General features: G+C 39.7%; 1 protein-coding gene across 1 annotated transcript in view; it reads right to left on the minus strand.

The window, feature by feature from the left end:
• USP34 (ubiquitin specific peptidase 34) overlaps nt 1–18,370 on the minus strand; it is a 169,166-nt gene that overhangs the window by 23,598 nt on the left and 127,198 nt on the right. Inside the window, exons 51-67 of the mRNA XM_060249781.1 lie at nt 17,512–17,590; nt 14,764–14,817; nt 14,582–14,677; nt 13,238–13,302; nt 13,067–13,142; nt 12,911–12,958; nt 11,896–11,961; nt 9,258–9,338; nt 8,281–8,366; nt 7,290–7,458; nt 7,107–7,181; nt 6,374–6,525; nt 3,330–3,378; nt 2,936–3,040; nt 2,780–2,824; nt 1,454–1,558; nt 78–225 (exon numbers count right to left, since the gene is read on the minus strand). Coding sequence (XP_060105764.1) covers nt 78–225; nt 1,454–1,558; nt 2,780–2,824; nt 2,936–3,040; nt 3,330–3,378; nt 6,374–6,525; nt 7,107–7,181; nt 7,290–7,458; nt 8,281–8,366; nt 9,258–9,338; nt 11,896–11,961; nt 12,911–12,958; nt 13,067–13,142; nt 13,238–13,302; nt 14,582–14,677; nt 14,764–14,817; nt 17,512–17,590 — 1,499 coding nt within the window. The remainder of the gene's footprint in view (nt 1–77; nt 226–1,453; nt 1,559–2,779; nt 2,825–2,935; nt 3,041–3,329; nt 3,379–6,373; nt 6,526–7,106; nt 7,182–7,289; nt 7,459–8,280; nt 8,367–9,257; nt 9,339–11,895; nt 11,962–12,910; nt 12,959–13,066; nt 13,143–13,237; nt 13,303–14,581; nt 14,678–14,763; nt 14,818–17,511; nt 17,591–18,370) is intronic.

An 18,370-nucleotide genomic window follows, 5' to 3' on the forward strand; every position in this document is an offset into this window, starting at 1 on the left:
TGCTATTAAACAAACAAAAGAAGCTTGCAATGCATAGCAACTGAAACAGCAGACAATAATTTTTTTTAACAACTTACAAGTTCTCACTCTAGGGTAGTTGTGAGCCAAAAGAAAGCGTTCAACCCAGTTCTCCATATTCTGCAACACCCAACTGTGGGCAAGCTTATTTCGAGGAGTCTGCACTGCTAGCCAGTCTAGGCACTGAGAAGGGTTATACTCTATCACCTAGGAAAAACGAGGTAAATGGAAACATCAATGAACAAGATGGGATCACAGAACCATCTATCAGTTTTCTTTCTTCTCTTTTTGGAGGTGGACAGTCTAGCCACTTGACTGCTAGTGCCTTTCTAATGACAAGATCAACATAACACTACTAGACATTCTATCCCCTTGTCTATTTCACATAGGAACATCTGGGACATCTTTGGCTAATGACAAATTTCTAAGTGACTTAACTGCTTTGAAAGGGATTAGATCAAAATACAGTACAGATGCTGCTCTTCATAATACAAAATTATTTGATAGTATTTGTTACATGTACTCTATAAACTTCATCTAATTTTAAACCTGTTAAACTGCAATTACTTTTCTCTGTTGATATATGAAGTTTTGTGACAATGCTGAGCATCCTGTCAGATTCAGAGACCTCACTTACTAATGAGTTTTCTGTCTCTCCCCATCACAGTCAGATAATCTATTACACATGGGATTTTAAGTACAATTTTAAAATGCCAATTCAAATAGCTGAAGATGATAGTGATTCTTACAAGACTGCACCAGCTCAGTCCCCTTGGTGGGGAATCACTTGCTTGAAAGTACCCCCACTTGAAGGACTTGACCACTCACTCATATCACACGTAATCCTTCTGGGACAAGCAATCCTTCAGTATCAAAACCACCATATTGAAAAACATGTTTTCTTCTCTTTGAAAAATCCCAGCATGCCAGGGCTTCCCTCGGACTTATTTGAAGATCTGGAGCCAACTGGAATTCTCATGCCCCCACTGAAAATTGCCTTTGTTTGCTTCACCCACTTTGGGAGGAGACAGCAACAAAGAGAACAAACACTGTTTCTCCAAGTCTTGATGCCAGGTGGTCAGAAGCTTTTCCTCCCAAGCAATGGATGGCAGTAAATCATTAATCCTTCAGTACTCAACTCAAAGGCCCACCCCTGTAATAACTAATCAAAGCTACTACTTAAATACAGTGCAATTCACCAGAATAGCCAGAAAACCTACAGAGGAAATCTGCAGCCAGACGTGCTCCTTCTATCAGAGGAGAGGTAATATACATTATTTTAAAGACTCCTTCAGGGATGAAGAAGGCTTGTCCAACTGAGCCCATTTAACAACTGAAGCATACACATTTCTTTGAAGGTGGTTCTGTCTTACTGCAGAGACACCAATAAGGGCAAAAAACCTCTGAATCTCTGCTTAAATTCTACATACTGTACCTCCCATATCCTCTGCAAAATGTAAGATGCAAAAGGAGGCATTCCTGGAGGGCCGCCAGCAAATTCCATAAGCATAGTCAGCAACTTGAAGAAAGGATTGGCTGCCTGCAGTGGTAGAAACCCCCAAACATTACATTGAATAAGTCAGGAGAAATCATATGTTGATGTTTTAGTCCTGGGTGCTATGTATGAGCATTTATTAACTGTAAAATTTATAGTTGTGGTCTGTAACTATCACAAAGTACCTCTAGATATATTCAGAGCTATATGCTACTAATGGCAAACCACCCCGTAAAAAGTCTGCCGTGAAAATGCTGTGAAAGCAATGTCATCCCAGAGTCGGAAACGACTGATGCTTGCACAGGGTTATGCTACTATTTATGCTACTATTGCAGCAGTACTCAGTGAACTTGCTGAGCTTGTAAATTTAACTGGCTTGTCTTTCTTTTGATGAAAGCAAAGTTATGCATGTGCACACCACACAGGGTCAAACAAAAGAAGCTTGTCATTTATTGCTAGTAAATTGTCTGATTTACGATGAGGGATGTGTGCACACTCATGTGTATGAATGAAGGTGCCCTGTATACAAAGAAGACATGTATACTACAGAGACCTGAGGGAGTGAAAGATGAACAAAAACTGCACGCAAAAGCCAATTAAGTGTAGTGGTTAATGGATTATGATTGGAAAAACTCAGGTTCAAATCCCCACTCAACCACAAAGCTTACTTTGTCTCAGACTAACACTCCTCATGAGATTTTTTTATAAGGGCAGAAAGATGGAAGGAAGAACATTTATACCATGCCCTGAGCTCTATGGGGAGGGGGAGATTCCACCAGAAAGTGTTAACTTGGTTATTGTTCTCCCATCGAGTCCTATTAGTGGAGGCTGGGGACACTCCGTATCAGAGCTGGGTGGCCACAATTTTCTAATACACTTATTGGCCAATCTTTCTATGAACTGGTCAAAATGGTCCCTGCTAGGTTGGAAAGCCAAGGCTACTTCCTGTGAGCCTGAGCACTGGTGTAATGGACACTGGAGTCTCAGTTCCAGAAGAAGGCCAACTACTTTATTTATTTTGAAAAATTTTATGCTGCCTGTCGAGAAACCAGCCCAAGGAAGCATACAAATAAAATTAATAAAAACAAGTGTCCTCAGAGAAACGGTCCTAACTGTACACCCTGGTGTCAAAGGAAGGATGGGGCTATAAAACAAAATGGAATTATAAAACAAGAAAGGATCATTTTTCTAGGTGGAAGAACACACATGTACAGTTTTGGTAATTTTGGGCAGAAATCAGCTGGTTGATAGGAGTAGTTTACATACCTCAGGTGTCAACTTGGCTATGGAGGTAAAAAGCATGGATACAATCTGAAACAAAAACAAAATCTTAATTTGAGAGGTTAATGATTAGATAACCCTTAAATTGGTTTTCCAGTTCAGTTCCCAGTATGAACAGAACCGTCAGCGGCACAGACTTACATGTTCTGCGAGTCTGTTATTGTACCGACAGAGGCTGAAAATAAGATTGCAGGTTTGCCTGATGTTGATTCCATCACGGATATGTTGAAACAGGAAAGGAAAACCCTGGAACAAGCAAAAAGATGTTGTGTTGCAGAAGACTTTTTAAAACAACACAGGGCTTTTTTGTAGCAGGAACTCCTTTGCATATTAGGCCACACAACCCAATGTAGCCAATCTTCCAAGAGTTTATAGGGCTCTTATTCCAGGGCCTACTGTAAGCTCTTGGAGGATTGGCTATATCATGGGGGTACAGCCTAATTTGCATAGGAGTTCCTATTACAAAAAAAGTCCTGAAAATACACATTACAAAACAGTCAACTATATTGTATTACATATGTCCAGATAAAGTTACCTTGCCTCCCGTTAATGCTGCCATGTCATTTTGGGATAAAGTCAAATGCCTAGAATACACAAAATGGGACAAATTAATTTCTACAATCAAGAAAAAAACAGAGATGCTTTCCTTTTTAAAAACTTATAAAGGTTAATGGATTATTAGAAATAATTTAAAATACCATGGTTAGTACTACCAAAATCCTAATGTTCAATGAATAGTTTAAGATGTCATTACACATATGATGGGTGGAAAAAACTGTAACATGAAATAAAAACAGCAAAGAAAGAGAACATTCCAAAAATACCATCACCAGTGTCAGAATGCCTTGGATCTATGTTTCCACTATACTAGCATGGAACTTTCTCCTGACATGTGCTTCCATCAGAGGAAATGCTTCTTCCCTGGATCCAATCTTTAGAAATTAATTCTAAATAATCCAATCTTTAGAGTTTATATTTGATCCATTTAACCCATTTAAATGTTTTTTTTTCTTTCTTTTAGTTCTAATTTTAGGATTCTCAAAATGTAGTCACAAAAGACTAGATTTTAATTTTCCATTATTCCACTGCTGGGATTTCAGACTCTCTCCAGCACTGTGGAATTGCTAATATAGCAGCCATAATTAAGTTAAAGATAAATCTTTAAGTTTGCATTCCAGTTTCCTTAAAATCATCTTAAGATCATTTTAACTAGGTCCAAAGGAATGCTTTTCTATACCTTTGGTTCTCTGAGGGACAAACAAGAACTGGGTTCTGTAGGTTTCTCTCATGAGACAGACCCAGGGCAGGGGTGAGAGAAGGGGGCATGAAGGGGGCACTTCAACACAGTGAAGAAGTGTGTATGCACATCAAAGCTCATACCTTGGATAAAACTTTGTTGGTCTTAAAGGAGCCACTGGAGTAAAACTTTGTTCTGCTGCTTCAGACTAGGGGTGTGCATTTGGTTCGGCCGAACTGAATCAACCGCCGAATCACCCGATTCGGCTGTATACAGAATCGCATACAGCCGAATCCAATGGGGGCCCATTATGCGGGAGCCGTATACTTCCGTATACTTCCCCGTATACTTCCATATATATATTCAGAAGTATATGGAAGTCAATGGAAAAGGCGGGAAAGGGGCTTCTGCAGCCTCAGGGGAGCTGCTTGCCTCCTTTCCCGCCTTTGGTAGCCTTTTCCCGCCTCTCCCATAGCCTCCCTGGGATCAGGGAGGGGGGGAGGGGGAAGAGGAGCCCCAGCAGCCAAACCAAAGCATGCCTTTGCAAAATGCATTGCAAATGCATGCTTTGCAGGGCTGTTGTGTAGCTGATCCCCCAGCCATCAGCAACATTTTTGTTCTTTTGATCTTTTGCTTACTTGGGTAACCACCTGAATCTGTCTTTCCCCATCCATTTGAAGGTATTAACTCTTGTGTTGATTTCGAAGGGCAAACTATATACTTGATGAGAGCCATTCAAATTACACATACATGTGTTTGGTATATGAATCCTCTCAGCCCAGATGGCTGACAGAGGAGTAATGGTTTCTGTTTAAGCAAGGTTAGGTTTTATATGTTTATTTTTTTCAAGGTTTATATCTTATATTCTATTAGGTTATACTTCTTGTACTGATTATGTTCATATTATAGTCTGAATGTGTCATTAATCAGGAGTATGTTTTTCCCTGTGTATTTTTACCCTCAAAAGGCACTGTAGAATATTAAACTAAAGCAAACAGATCTGTGTTGTGCCACTCTTTCACAACATTAAAATAAGTGGAACAGATAGGTATGCGAGTCAATGGGATTTCTGTAACAAGAACACTTCTTGATGTGAGAGTTCACAAGCATCTGGCATCTTTACTCTCCAAATCTACTATAAAACTGGATTAGGAGGCTCAGTACACTATAAGATGGGGCTGTGGCTCAGTGGTAGAGCCTTTGCTTGGCATGCAGAAATCCCTAGGTTCAATCCCCAGCATCTCCAGTTAAAGCATCTGGCAAGTAGGTGATGTGAAAAACCTCTCTACCTGAGACCCTGGAGAGCTCTTGCCAGTGTGAGTAGACAGTACTGACTGATGAACCAAGCGTCTGATTCAGTAAAGGGTAGATTCACACGTTGATGTGTGTCTCCTTGGCAAATAGTCCTGCTGAATGGACCAGACAAGGTACCAACAAACCCAAGCCGGGGAAGAAGACTGCAATTACCAGAGCCTGCACTGAATCTGAGACCCACCACCAAGATGCCCAGCTTCCAATATTCTGCTGAAGATATTTCCATGTAAACATTCTTCCACCTATCTCATAGAGGAAAAAATGTATGTACAGCATCTATCACAGGAAATAACTCTGTTATTGAGTCAGTGCTGTAATACAAACACTGCTCAATATAAAGCAATACAATTCCATGGTAAACCAAAAAATACATTCTGGAGATACCAGCTTGGATTCTAAATGTCAGGGGTGGTGTCATGATAAAGGGAGGCAAATTTTCCCCTCTCTACAGCTTTCTGTATCCCCTCTCCTGAGAACTATGTTCCTGTGGTTAGGTGACCTGAAGGATCAATGCAGAAAGAAAACTGGGAGTCTGCAGTAGGAGTGAGGAACTGACCTTAGCAAAGCTGTTCTCCTGGAAGAGTTGCTGCTCCACCAACAAAATGGCACTTCAGGACCCAAGCCACAGTCTCTTTCCTCTCATGGCAGCTTCTCAGAATATTTCATTTCACAACCCACCCTGACAGCTGTATTAGTGAGGTAAGCTCCCTAAATACCCTCTTGTCTTTGTCTCATTTTCACATCCTATGAAGAAAATCTTCAGCAGGATGAAGTTTCTCTACCAGGCCTGCCAGCAGTTATATGAAAACAGTGGAGAGGGAAGCCCTCAACTCAGACTTCTGACAGATGAAAGCTTCTGTGCTACCCTTCCTAGAGTTTCCTCCATTAACTCTGCTAACTGCATGCAGGCAAAAGAACAGAAGCACAAGCATTTGCCTAAAGTCTGCTTACATCAAAGCTACATAGTGCACTTACACATGGTTTAAGCAAAGGCAACCAGTGGAGTCCTCCGTGTGGATACTTCTTACCTCTCTGAGCGAGACTGTTCAACCAGAAGAGCGATAAGAGCAATCATTTTTTCAAGTGCAGCAGGTCTGTACTTTTCTTCTGCTAAAGAAAGAATATCTTCCTCCTCCTCTTCTTCCTCTCCTTCTTCTTCTGACAGCACTTCAACTTGTGGCTGAATGATAGTGAGGAAAAAAAGTGTATCTAATTCTTACTGCAGGTTACTGCTGTCAAAGTCCCTGAGATAACTTCTATACATGAGGGGAGGGGAATCTTGGGATCACTTCTGCTAGCTATGTAGTTATTTAGGCTGAGTTTGCGCTTCCTATCTTGCTGCTGGTACTTGAGCCTGGCCAATAGCCCATTGCTCAGAGCCTGTTAGTGAGCTGGTCCAGAAGGTCCAGGGCTGGATGCAGATTATTTGAATTGTATTTTGATAAACCAGAGGAGCAAAGCAAAAACAGCTAAAAATAAATAAGCTGCTTTAGGTCCCTTTAAGCCAAAAGGGATTGAACACTGGGAGAACGGTGGGGGGAAGCTGCTGCCCTTCCATGAAGTTTGTTCGCTATTATAGCTACCTTCACCCAGTTGAATTTCCAGGGCACTCAGAATACAGTTTGAAAGACAGTGGTGTAAAAAGCATATTTTTAATTAACATAGCTATTTAAAAATGTTATGAGATCTAGTATAAGACTAGGGGGAAAAGCAGCTTTGCTTGATGTGAAAGGTGAATGTCTAAGGTTAGTACAAACTTACATTTTCAGGTCCTTTGGTTCCCATGTAGAAATGGACCATTGTTGATATGGCCTGCAGTGAAAGCAAAAACTGGCTCTGGAAACCAGAGAACATAAGATTGTGTGAGCAAAATGCATGCCTGTTATCACCCCCAAACACAAATTGCTGAACCCACACAATTTTTGAGAGTACCTCCTCACTCACCTCCTCTTCTCCCATTTTGGCAAATTCATAAAGGAAGGCAAAGTATTCTGTGAGATGTTTACTGTGAGGTTTAACACCATGCTCCATAATTGACAGCAGAGTCTTCACAAAGCGTGTTACACATGAACGACTACCAATATCTTCTACAGGGCCATCCATGTCATCCGAACTGAAAACACATTTCAACTTGCATCATTCTATGTACAGTTTTAAAATTCATTGGAAGCAAAGTTATCTTGGAACAATCTAGAACGATGCTCAGAAATCCTACATTCATGCACGTGCTACCTTTAACAAACAATGTGTTACACATGTACCACTCAGCAGGATTTTGTATTCAGTCACATCTTTGCTATACATTTTCTCATTTCCTGAATGGGAAGATAGTGACTGTGTACGGCACATCACTACAATTGCAATTCTATACACACTTAATCTGAGATTAAGTCCCAATGAATTCAGTGGGGCTTACTCCCAAGTAAACAAGCACAAAATCAGGCTGTATGGGAAGAAAATACTTCTGGAAATGACAAAATAATTTCATTGTTTACTTTTGTCACACAGCTAAGAATTGCCCAACTCTGGCAAAAAGATTACAAAAAGTTATGCCAACATGGTGGCTAGACACCATAAAAGTTGACACCTGCCTGAGCATGGAACAACTCAAAGAAATAGTACAAGATCGGAAAATATGGAGAGAGGTGGCCCACGGAATCACCAAGAGTCAGATATGACTGAATGGTTGTTAACAACAACAACAACATGCCAATTAAAAACTTTTTTAAAATGAAGAAACTGTTTAGAATCTTTTTCATTTCAGCCAGTCTTCTGACATAAAGCAATATAAAAAGAAAAAAGGGGAAAGCTTGCAACAGAAAGTTCAGAATATGTCTTAATTAAATAGTTCACCTCCAAAAAACCAACAAATAAATCCCAGTCTCTGAAACAGTTGATGTAATTTTAAAAACTTATTGGGCACAAAATGCATTACCAGTCTTCTATTCCTGGCTGCAGGTAAAGATGGGCATGAACTGGTCTCAGTCGCTGAATCACATGGATACACAGGCGCTGGAACATCTGTAAAATATTGAGCCAGAGACTGATCTCTTTTGAGGATGCACAGATAAACATGTTTATAGATACTAATTTAATAATGGCCTGGTTTAAAACAAATAATACTATTAATTAGTGACTTTATTTAACTACAGTCATCTTCTATATAATGTCTTTGCTGTGGCATTGTTAAACTTTCTTAACTAAAAAAAGTTACACAATGTTGCTGAGAGGTCCAAGGGAATCAACTGGGATACACTCTCCTTGTAACTCTCACTGTGAAGGTTATCAGTCAGAGTGGCCAAAGCTGTTTCCATCCCAAACCTTGGCCTGAATCCAGATTGAAATGGTTCTAAACTATCTGTCTTCTCCAAGACTGTCGGAAGCTACATGTCACCACCCACTTGAGCACCTTGTCCACAAATGGACTGTTATCCACTGGGCAGTAACTTTTTAGGTCATCTGGATCCAGCAGTATTTTTAGGAGAGGTCTCATAATTGCCTCTTTTAAATAAGAGAGCAGTGGATTAACAAACGTGGGTTGGGGAGTGAAGTGGATTAAATCAGCCTTTTTGCCTGTTCTGCAGAGAAGTGCAGAGTTATGCTGACAGAAGAGAGGGTGATCTCAGTGTCTTAACTGCAGCACTCTGCCCCAGTGACTGTTAGTCCACATAGGGTCAGAAGCCCATCGGTGGCTGGAGGCATCATGCTGACTAGGTAAAGAGGCAGGAACAGGGGCGTGCACCCAACCCAAAGATGCAGAAGGATGGTGGCTGAGGAGGGGAAGCTTGCCCCCCGGATGATGCCAGTTAACAAAACATTCTGGAAAATCAAGTGGAGAATAACAAAGTTATTACTATACTATGAAATTATGCATACAAATATACAGCAAATTTTGCTGTCAGTTTCTCTTACCTGTCTCACAATCTGATTTGGGCATTTTATCAGAATTTGCATAGGCCACCAGTCATCATCAGCCATTCGATCCAGAAACCACTGGGGAAGAAAAACATTCATCATCCTTTCATCTACACTACTGTTATTAACCATGACTTTCTCTACCCTAATTTTAATAAAGGCATGGTATGTTTTATAATCACTAATGAAACAAACTTTGCAAAAAACCCCAAAAATAACCCAGTGATTATTTGCCTTTCAGAGAAGCAATAGGAAAAAGGTAATTATTTGAAGTTTTCTTCAAAAGCCAGGCAACAGAACTTTTTAGATTTCTGTTGAATTTGTAGTTTTTCTTTCACTAAGGAACTGGTTAATTTCTTGAGAAAGCAAAGACATTTTCACAACCACTTAATTTCTCCTGTATTCTACAGGGGTGTGATCTACAGTAATGAACTATATAAAATATCTGACTAGTAGTATCTTTGTGTGATTTCTTTTCTTTCTTTTTTTGCTGCTCATGTCTGCCTGCATTTTGCAGACTAATTGAGGCTGCCTGAGACAAAGAAGTTCCTGTTTTGAGGTAGGAAATGAGTCATAATGACAAATTAACTTTAAGCAAGTGATATCAATCCTAGGTAAAATAACTGATGTAGAGAAGACACTGAGAAGATACTGATTCTGAAAAGACAAGCAAATGATTTTATCACAATAATATGATATTATTTGTTCTTTTCATACAGAATACATCACTACTCAGAATGGAATATGCTATGAACAGCTATGAAGGAGTGTGTGCTTTACTGTTCTTATTTCACTGCCACAGGAGGTGGTGGCGTCCACAAGCATAGCCACCTTCAAGAAGGGGTTAGATAAAAATATGGAGCAGAGGTCCATCAGTGGCTATTAGCCACAGTGTGTGTGTGTGTGTGTGTGTGTGTATATATATATATATATATATATATATTTGGCCGCTGTGTGACACAGAATGTTGGACTGGATGGGCCATTGGCCTGATCTAACATGGCTTCTCTTATGTTCTTATTACAACTTAAAAAGTTGTTCTTGTCAATAGTGAAAGGAAAAGTTCTTGTGAAAGGAGGGAATCCAGGATGGGTTAAAGACTGTGATAATAGGCAAGTAGGGTTTTTAATTTCCCTCCCCTTTAGTTAGTAGAAAAGGCAGCAGTAGCAATACATAGAAATAACCAAACCATATTATCTAATATACATGCTGCTACCACAAAACTTTGCATTAAGTTAACATGAAGTTATAAAATATGCCACCACAATAGAAAAAAGTCAACTATATTTAACATGAGCTACTTAAAATCTGTATTTGCCTGGATCTGTTTGGCAATTTATTTCAGGCTAAGGATATAACAGAGTGAGGCTTTTAAACATCACATAAACCCTTACAGTGATAGAGCTTGCCTTTTTATATCCATACAAAAGTGGCCATATATAACTTAGTACAGGGGTGGCCAAACTTGCTTAATGTAAGAGCCACATAGAATAAAGTCAGATGCTTGAGAGCACAAAACATGAACACAGCCAAACTCACTCTAGCCCACCAGCTCCCAGGACACCAACCATGCCCCCATCTGATTCATTATTAATTTTCAAAACTGGCAGTTGTACTGGGTTACTAACCATGCAACAATCTTAAACCCTAGTGACTAGTCTTTGGGGATATTATCATTGGAGCTGCGTAAATTAATCTCAACAAACAGAATAAAATAAGTACGGACAATAGGAGGAAAAAATAATATATATTTTTTAAAAAAATTGAAAAATCAATCAGATACTAGGGAGACCTCTCAACCTGAACCAGGCAAGTTTTATTCAGCATTTGCATCTCCAGCTCTGAGTACTTGAGCCACAATGAAGTGATAGCAGCTATGAAAAAGGAGTGTGTGCTTTACTGTAATTGCTTCAAGGATGCTTCAATAACATCTTCACTTTTGTCCTACCTCACAAGCAGCTTGACTGTTGTTAAACTGCTTTGTTAACAGTTCGATCCATGAGGATCGCATGGGAAGAGTAATTTGTCCTAGATTCTCCCCTCTTCTGTAAAAGATTCCCTTCTCTACCATCAGTGCTTCCTCCTTACAAATGTTTCTGGTATCACACCCACCCACCCCAGACTACTTAAAAGTCAATCCTGCCTGCAGAGCAAGTAGGAGGAGTAACCCTTTCTGGATTCCCTCCTTTACAGTCAGAAAACTGCCCTTCTTTAAGATGAGGCAATACTACATCTATACTGATGTTAATGCTGGCATGGTTAGCATTAAAGCAAAACTGGAAACCAGGATCAGAATAAAATTCTGGTTAAAGGTAATCATGGTTAATGTTAACACTAGAGCACATGTAACATAGCACTATAGTTAAATTCCAGAAAGGGATGAGCAAGGAATTTGTGTATGAGAGAATGTGGAAAGAACATAAAAGCTTACAACATATACAATATGCTTATCGCTGCTGGGAGAACAAAAGTTTAATATCAATACTGGGTCTATATTTTGTATTAATATCTCTAACTTTGCTTTCTGGATTTCTCTTTCCCTAGGCATTTGCATCTCTAGCTCTGAGTACTTGAGCCACATGAAGTGTCAAATTGCTTCAAGGATGTTTCACCAGCGTTTTCACTTTTGTCTTACCTCACATGCAGCTTGACTGTTGTTAAACTGCTTGGTTAACAGTTCAATCCACTGAAGCATTGTGGGCTGAAAAGAGAGCAGAAGACTCCAACTGAAGCATAAAATTTGCTGCTTTTAATGATTAAGGGGTTTAATGGATCAATGTATATGTTTTTATGCTGTTACCTGCCCTGAGCCTGATTTGATGGGATGGGTGGGATATAAATCTCATCAATAAATAAAATAAATACTTTGAGTCAAAAGTGCAAAAGCAAGTATGTCTTATACAATGCAATAATGAACACGCAAATGTGTTCTTTCTTCCAATCCTCTGCCCCCAAGTGTTTAATAACTAGAGAAGGATTTCTTTTTATTTAGGGTACCTACTTTCCATGTATAAAGTGGCTTCATTCATATACTAGGGTCATCTGTGATTATTTGGTGTAAAGGTATCAGTGAACAGTATATTTGGTTTGCTTCACAGAAAGCACTAGGATCTGCTCTGCATCTATATGCTTCCGTAGGAAGTTTAAGAATCACCCTGCCTTGCAAAAGAAACTTAATGACAAACTGGTCTATGCAGCCTGGAAGGATCTCTAAAAAGCCATACCTCTGAAGCCTGAACCAGTTCATAGTATAGTAGTGTGATTCCTCACTGCCTTAGACACTCTAATTTCCTGTATATAACCCAAGCACAGCTGTCTTCATCAAACTATTTTATAATTGTGCCCCAAGCGTTATATTCAGAAACTTGCCCCAATGTGAATTTCAATCTGCTCCTTTTCTACAGGTGCTCCTATCTGGAGAAACAAGTTCTCTCAAGTGGTGAATGGGGAGTTGTCTCTAGGAGGCACTAGGGCCCATTTTATTTGTAAAGCCTTTTAATGGAATTCATGCTGTAGGCATTTACTTCAGGAGGGGGAGTAAATGGAGTTTTATAGTATGCTGCATGTTTTTAATTTTTAAAACTGCAAACTGCCTTGAACCACAAGGTAAATATTAACTATTTTAAATATGTAAAGAAACAACAACATACCTTTTCTTTGGAATGGATAAATGTCTCCAAGACAAAAGAAGTGCTCAACTGTAAGGCAATAATTGACCATCACCAAATATCCTGAACAAACTTTCAAAGATACTGAGCCCCCACCCCCCGCGCCCAAACAGTATTTGCACAATAGGGAATTCTAACCTTGGCTGTCATCAGAGAAACTGCTTTTGGATCTGGTAATGTGCTGGGGATGCTACTACACAACTGCCACATAAACCTAAAGCCAAATATATATATATAGTTGAGATACTTAAGATTAATTTGTAAAAAAAAAAAGTTTTAAAAATAATTCCAGGACAAAGCAAAGCTTACCCAAAATACGTATGTTCAAAAATATTCTTATCTTGAAGAAACTGCATGTTGTCATGCCATATCCACTGAGGAGAAAAAAATATTAGTAATGAGAAACAGCAAACTTGTCTATACTTTCAGAGACATAAACATGATTTTAGCAATAAAAGCGCAGCCATGCCTTAAATAAGAAACCTTCCTATCTTCCCAATCTAAATTTAGTGTATTTGTTCATAGTTAGCTGATTTGTTTCTCCTTTTCCTTGCATCTATATCCCACCCTTCCTCCAAGTAGTTCATGTTAGTTTTCATAGTGATTAACCCATTTCTCAGGCCTGAAACTCACTGGGTGACTTTGGGCAGGTACTTGCTCTAAGGGACCCAAGCAGAGCCTTGGAGCAAGTGAGAATAAACTAAAGGAGAGAGTATGCTGCTGTGGGATCTCTGAATAAAGAATAAGATAATCATGTCATAAAAAGAAACATTTCTCTGCTTCTTGGCTGAATGTTAACAAATGATGCTAGAAAATATACTGTTATTTTCATCAATGACCTAAGATTCTCTGGTGTCTATTTCAGAAATAAGACCACTCAAATAAAATCAAGCTCAGTATAATGTTATTGTATCCTGACCACCTATTGATCTAGCCCAGTACTGTTCACTCCTACTAGCAGTAGCTCTCCCAAGTTCTATAGGGTCAAGACAGGCCTTTTCCAGCTAGCTACCTAATTACATTTTAACTTATGATGGCAGGGACTGAACATTGGACATTCCTGCATACAAAGCATGTGCTCTCCCACTAAATTATAGATCATTTCCAACTTCTGTATCTAAACCCACTATTTATTTACTTAGAACATTTGGGCTTTGCTTCTCTTGGAACCTACAAAATAAAAAAACAAAATATTTTTGGAATTTCAGAAATGCCATTTTCATAACCTTATACCCACCCGCCTTCATCCCATATGATTTATTTAAGGAAACAAATATAAGCTATTGCCCTTCCAAAATTTTGACATGGAATCTACTGAACAGAGTTCCCACCTGTTTTCTATCAAAATAATGCTACCATGCTAACCACTTCTCTGGTACAGTGACAACTGGCTAACACAAGTCCAAATTCACAACCCCTGGGCCATATCAGTCAGCAGGTACTACCACTAGCTGCAGCCCTGCACAGAAAGCAAAATGGATGGTTATGGTGGGGTATACAACTGGTCTGGTACATGTGTGTTGGGAACTTGGGAATAGCAATGCCCTATCTTGCAAAGTTTTGAAACTGGTCCACAGATAGGCCCAGCAACAGCACAGATCTGAAGAAGAATCCTTAAATCTTCTGGTGGTGCTTAACTATACCTCTACTTACCTCTAGCAACTCAGATGAAACATCAAATTTATAGTCTCTGCCATTTTCTTCTTCTGGCTCCATTCGCTTATAGAACAGCATGTATGCGCTGTGAGTCTTTAAGGGAAGCCAAAAAAAGTTTAATTTCCTTTTGAAATGAAAGAAATTGAGGCATTTATAAATTCAAGGACAGAACAAAGTACCTTTTCAAAGGAGAAATCCATAAATTTATCAGTTACAGAGTCGTAGGTCTTTGTCTGTCAACAGCAAAAGAAAAGGACACATTATGCTTTATTCTACTTTCCTGCATATATAACATAACTGTGAGGACCAATCCTGTTTTATGCCCATTTATTATAAAAAATTAAAACAAGGTTGCGCTTACCTGTAACTGTTGTTCATTTAGTGGTCTTCTGTGCAAGCACACATGGGATTGTGTTTGTGCAGGCCTCCCACAGAGATCTCTTTAAAGCTCTCTATAAACTCTGGAGTTTTCAGACCTCTTCCCCTCACAGGTTGACTTCCCCTCATGGGTGGCCCAGCCCACATGTGATGGGTGCAGTTCTTGTCTTAGTCTCTTCTCAGTGATGTGGAAGGACTTCAAGAACACGAGGATCCCATAGCAGGAAAAGGATGGAACGATGTGCGCCCACACAGGAGATCACTCAATGAAAAGCAGCTACAGGTAAGTGCAACCTTGTTTTCATTTTCATGGCTTCTGTGCAGTCCCACCATATGAGAGAATAGCAAGCTCACTTATCAACAGGAGGTGGGCATGGGATCCTCGGTGAAATAAGGACTGAAGAACTGCTTTCCCCACAGTTGTATCCTGTCTGGAATCAACACTGACTGTGCAATGACTGATGAAGGCCGACAGGGAGGACCAGGTAGCTGCCAAGGAAGGCAGCAAACAAAGACTGAGACCTGGCCAAGTGAGCTCTGAGATGGAGTGGGTAATCAACTTTGGAGGCAGAGCATACCAACTAGATGACCAAACAGTCCAGTTCAATGTTCCCTTTAATTCTACCCCCACCCCCCATGAGCAGAGCAGTTCACATCCTGAGCAGAATATAACTGCTGTTATCTTAACGGCAGAGCTACACATTATTTACTAGCAACAAGAAGAAAAAAGAAATAAGCATAGCTGCTCCAGGATTAATTTCATTAAGAGAATTACTCCTGGCCCTTGTTAAAGACTCAGTTTTGTTTGTTGAAACAGCTGTTGGGCAGCGGAGACCTTGGAGAATATTTTACAAGCACTTTTCAGTCTGCTGGGGGCTGGTGAAACTGATGGACTTTTATATATTTTTGTACACCTGAGAACCCCCTTTGCAAGACTTTACTGCCTGTTAGAGATATATTATATGTGTTTTCTATGGTTTCAATATTTTTGTGACTGGTTATCATATACCTTTAAGTATACTAAATGCCATTCCCTATTTTGTTCCCAGTGAGATGTCTTTTCTGCTTAATGTATGTTATTTTAAAATGGGAAATGGCCTGTGAAAGACCCTATGCAACTCCAGATTGCTGCTGAGCAGGGCTTCCTGTAGTAATGAGTGGTGCTCACACACACAGCTTAGAGGGAACACTGGCCCAGTTCTGATTCCTTAGACAGGGTCTGATCTTTGCCAGGAGCTGTCAGAGTTCTCTCCCAAAGAACAACTTTCAGCCTGGAAACTTGATCCATATGACCTTTGGGTGTAAACCGCTTGCTAATAGAGCAAGCCAAGATGTTGTGGACATTCGCACTGGAGGTTGTGATAGTTCAAATGCATCAGTTTTAGGCCACATTCAATGCATTTTTAAAAATAGAGCCATAGCTCTATACTAACCATCCTCCTTCCATTCCCCCTTCATACAGAAATGAAGTAGGATGAAGAAGCAAAGATAGAAGAGTAAATTATCAAGGAAAACTGCAGAGGAAAAACCTGCAGCGATCTGAAGAGACTGAAGATGTACAGTCTGTATGGCAGTGAAGAAATGACTGAGGGAAAAAGTGCTCAGTCCACCCAATCATGCGTCGGCTGGGCAGGAAGGAGCTGACCTATGAGGAAAGAGGGCTGAGCAGTTCCGACTTGCTACAGAGCTTTAGTGAGATCTCTGCAGTAGGTCTGTGCAAGTGTGGTCCCATGTGTGCCTTCAAAGAAACCACAAAGATGAATTTAGGGTTTTGCTTGATTCTGCATCAGTACATGAATACCTTTAATCACTGGATTGAAGCTGCTAAAACAGCCAATGGTAGAATGCATAAGAGTCTTAATGCTGTTTTTGCCTTACAATAAAATATAAAAAATATAAAAACACACTACTAGTTTTTGCTGTACAATAAAAACATACTAAACAGTCTGGTGAGTTTGACTATGTATGTGCTCAAGAAAAAAAGCTGGTCTAGGCTAGGCTAGGCAAGGAGGGGGTATTTCACTACTGTGAGCTGACATCCACATTTCTGTAGTCCTTGGGAGATGCAAAGCAACATGAGACACCACATCACACACAGCTGCAAGACTACATGTCTGCCAATAGACCAGACCAGCCTAGAACTGCTAACAAATTCATAAAACCTTTTTGCTTATCTGACTCCTTGCTTGGAGATAGATCAAAATGGGTAGCCATGTTAGTCCATCTGCAGTAGTCCAGTAGCACCTTAAAAGACTAACACAATTTGTGGTACGGTATGAGTTTTTGTGAGTCACAGCTCAAAGTGCTCATATGCTACCACAAATTGTGTTAGTGTTTAAGGTGCTACTGGACTCTTACATGTCTCCTTACTTAGAGAACGAAATAAAGGCATTAGGGTTTGATGAAGGACAACAGTGTATTAATCGAAAATTGAACAGCTTTTTTTTTTTTAAACAACAACACAAAAATGATCAAAGATTTTGAAACCCTTTGGGACAAAAACTGTCCTTATCCAACATAGTTAAAGAGAGATATAAACTATAACTCACTGTCATTTCTCCACCAAAACACTCAGAAGCCAACTGAGCAGAATCAAATGGTTTTACTTCAGCATCATTGAAAAGATACCTGGAAAATTCAAAGATTATTTATTATTTCCTTATTTCATTGATAACCTGCCCTTCTCCCTGCAATGGGCAGCCTACATCATTCCCCCCCTCCTCTATTTTATCCTCACAACAGCACTGTGAGGTAGGTTAGACTGAGTGTGTGTGACTGGCCCAAAGTCATCCAATGAGCCTCCATGACACTGCAGGGATTTGAAACTGGGTATCCCAGATCCTAGCCCAAGCATTACGCCACACTGGTTCTCAGAGACTACATTCAGTCATCATTTGACTTGGAGATTAATTTTTAAACAAGGTGCAGTGTTATTTTAAATTTTAACCAAATACAACAAAAGCCAAGGGAGAACAGTTGTCTCACCTACCACTTAAAGCTGTAACTAAATTTTACATACAGACTAAAAACAAAGTATGATTCATTTCACTCAAAGGCAAACTATGCTTTGGTGAACCTGTATGCTCCCTCTTCCCCTCAAGCATGTTCTTTCGTCCATGTTCTGGTTTTTGGTAACCACACAATGCTGCAATTCCCCAACTGGCAAACTATTATAAACATCTCCCCCCAAATCATAATTTGGAAATCAAGAGTAAACCTAGAACAAAGCAGTAGACAAGTGTACCTTTAAGACCAACTAAGTTTTATTCAGAATGTAAACTTTCGTATGCTCTAAGCAGACTTCATCAGACAAAAATAGAATGGCAAGCAGTCCTTAATATAGAAAAAGTGGGCAGTGTGGATCTAAGAATAAATGTAATTTGCCGATTCAAATATCATGGCATGCTA

Source organism: Heteronotia binoei, chromosome 1, assembly GCF_032191835.1.
Source record: "Heteronotia binoei isolate CCM8104 ecotype False Entrance Well chromosome 1, APGP_CSIRO_Hbin_v1, whole genome shotgun sequence".
NCBI classification, from domain to species: domain Eukaryota; kingdom Metazoa; phylum Chordata; class Lepidosauria; order Squamata; family Gekkonidae; genus Heteronotia; species Heteronotia binoei.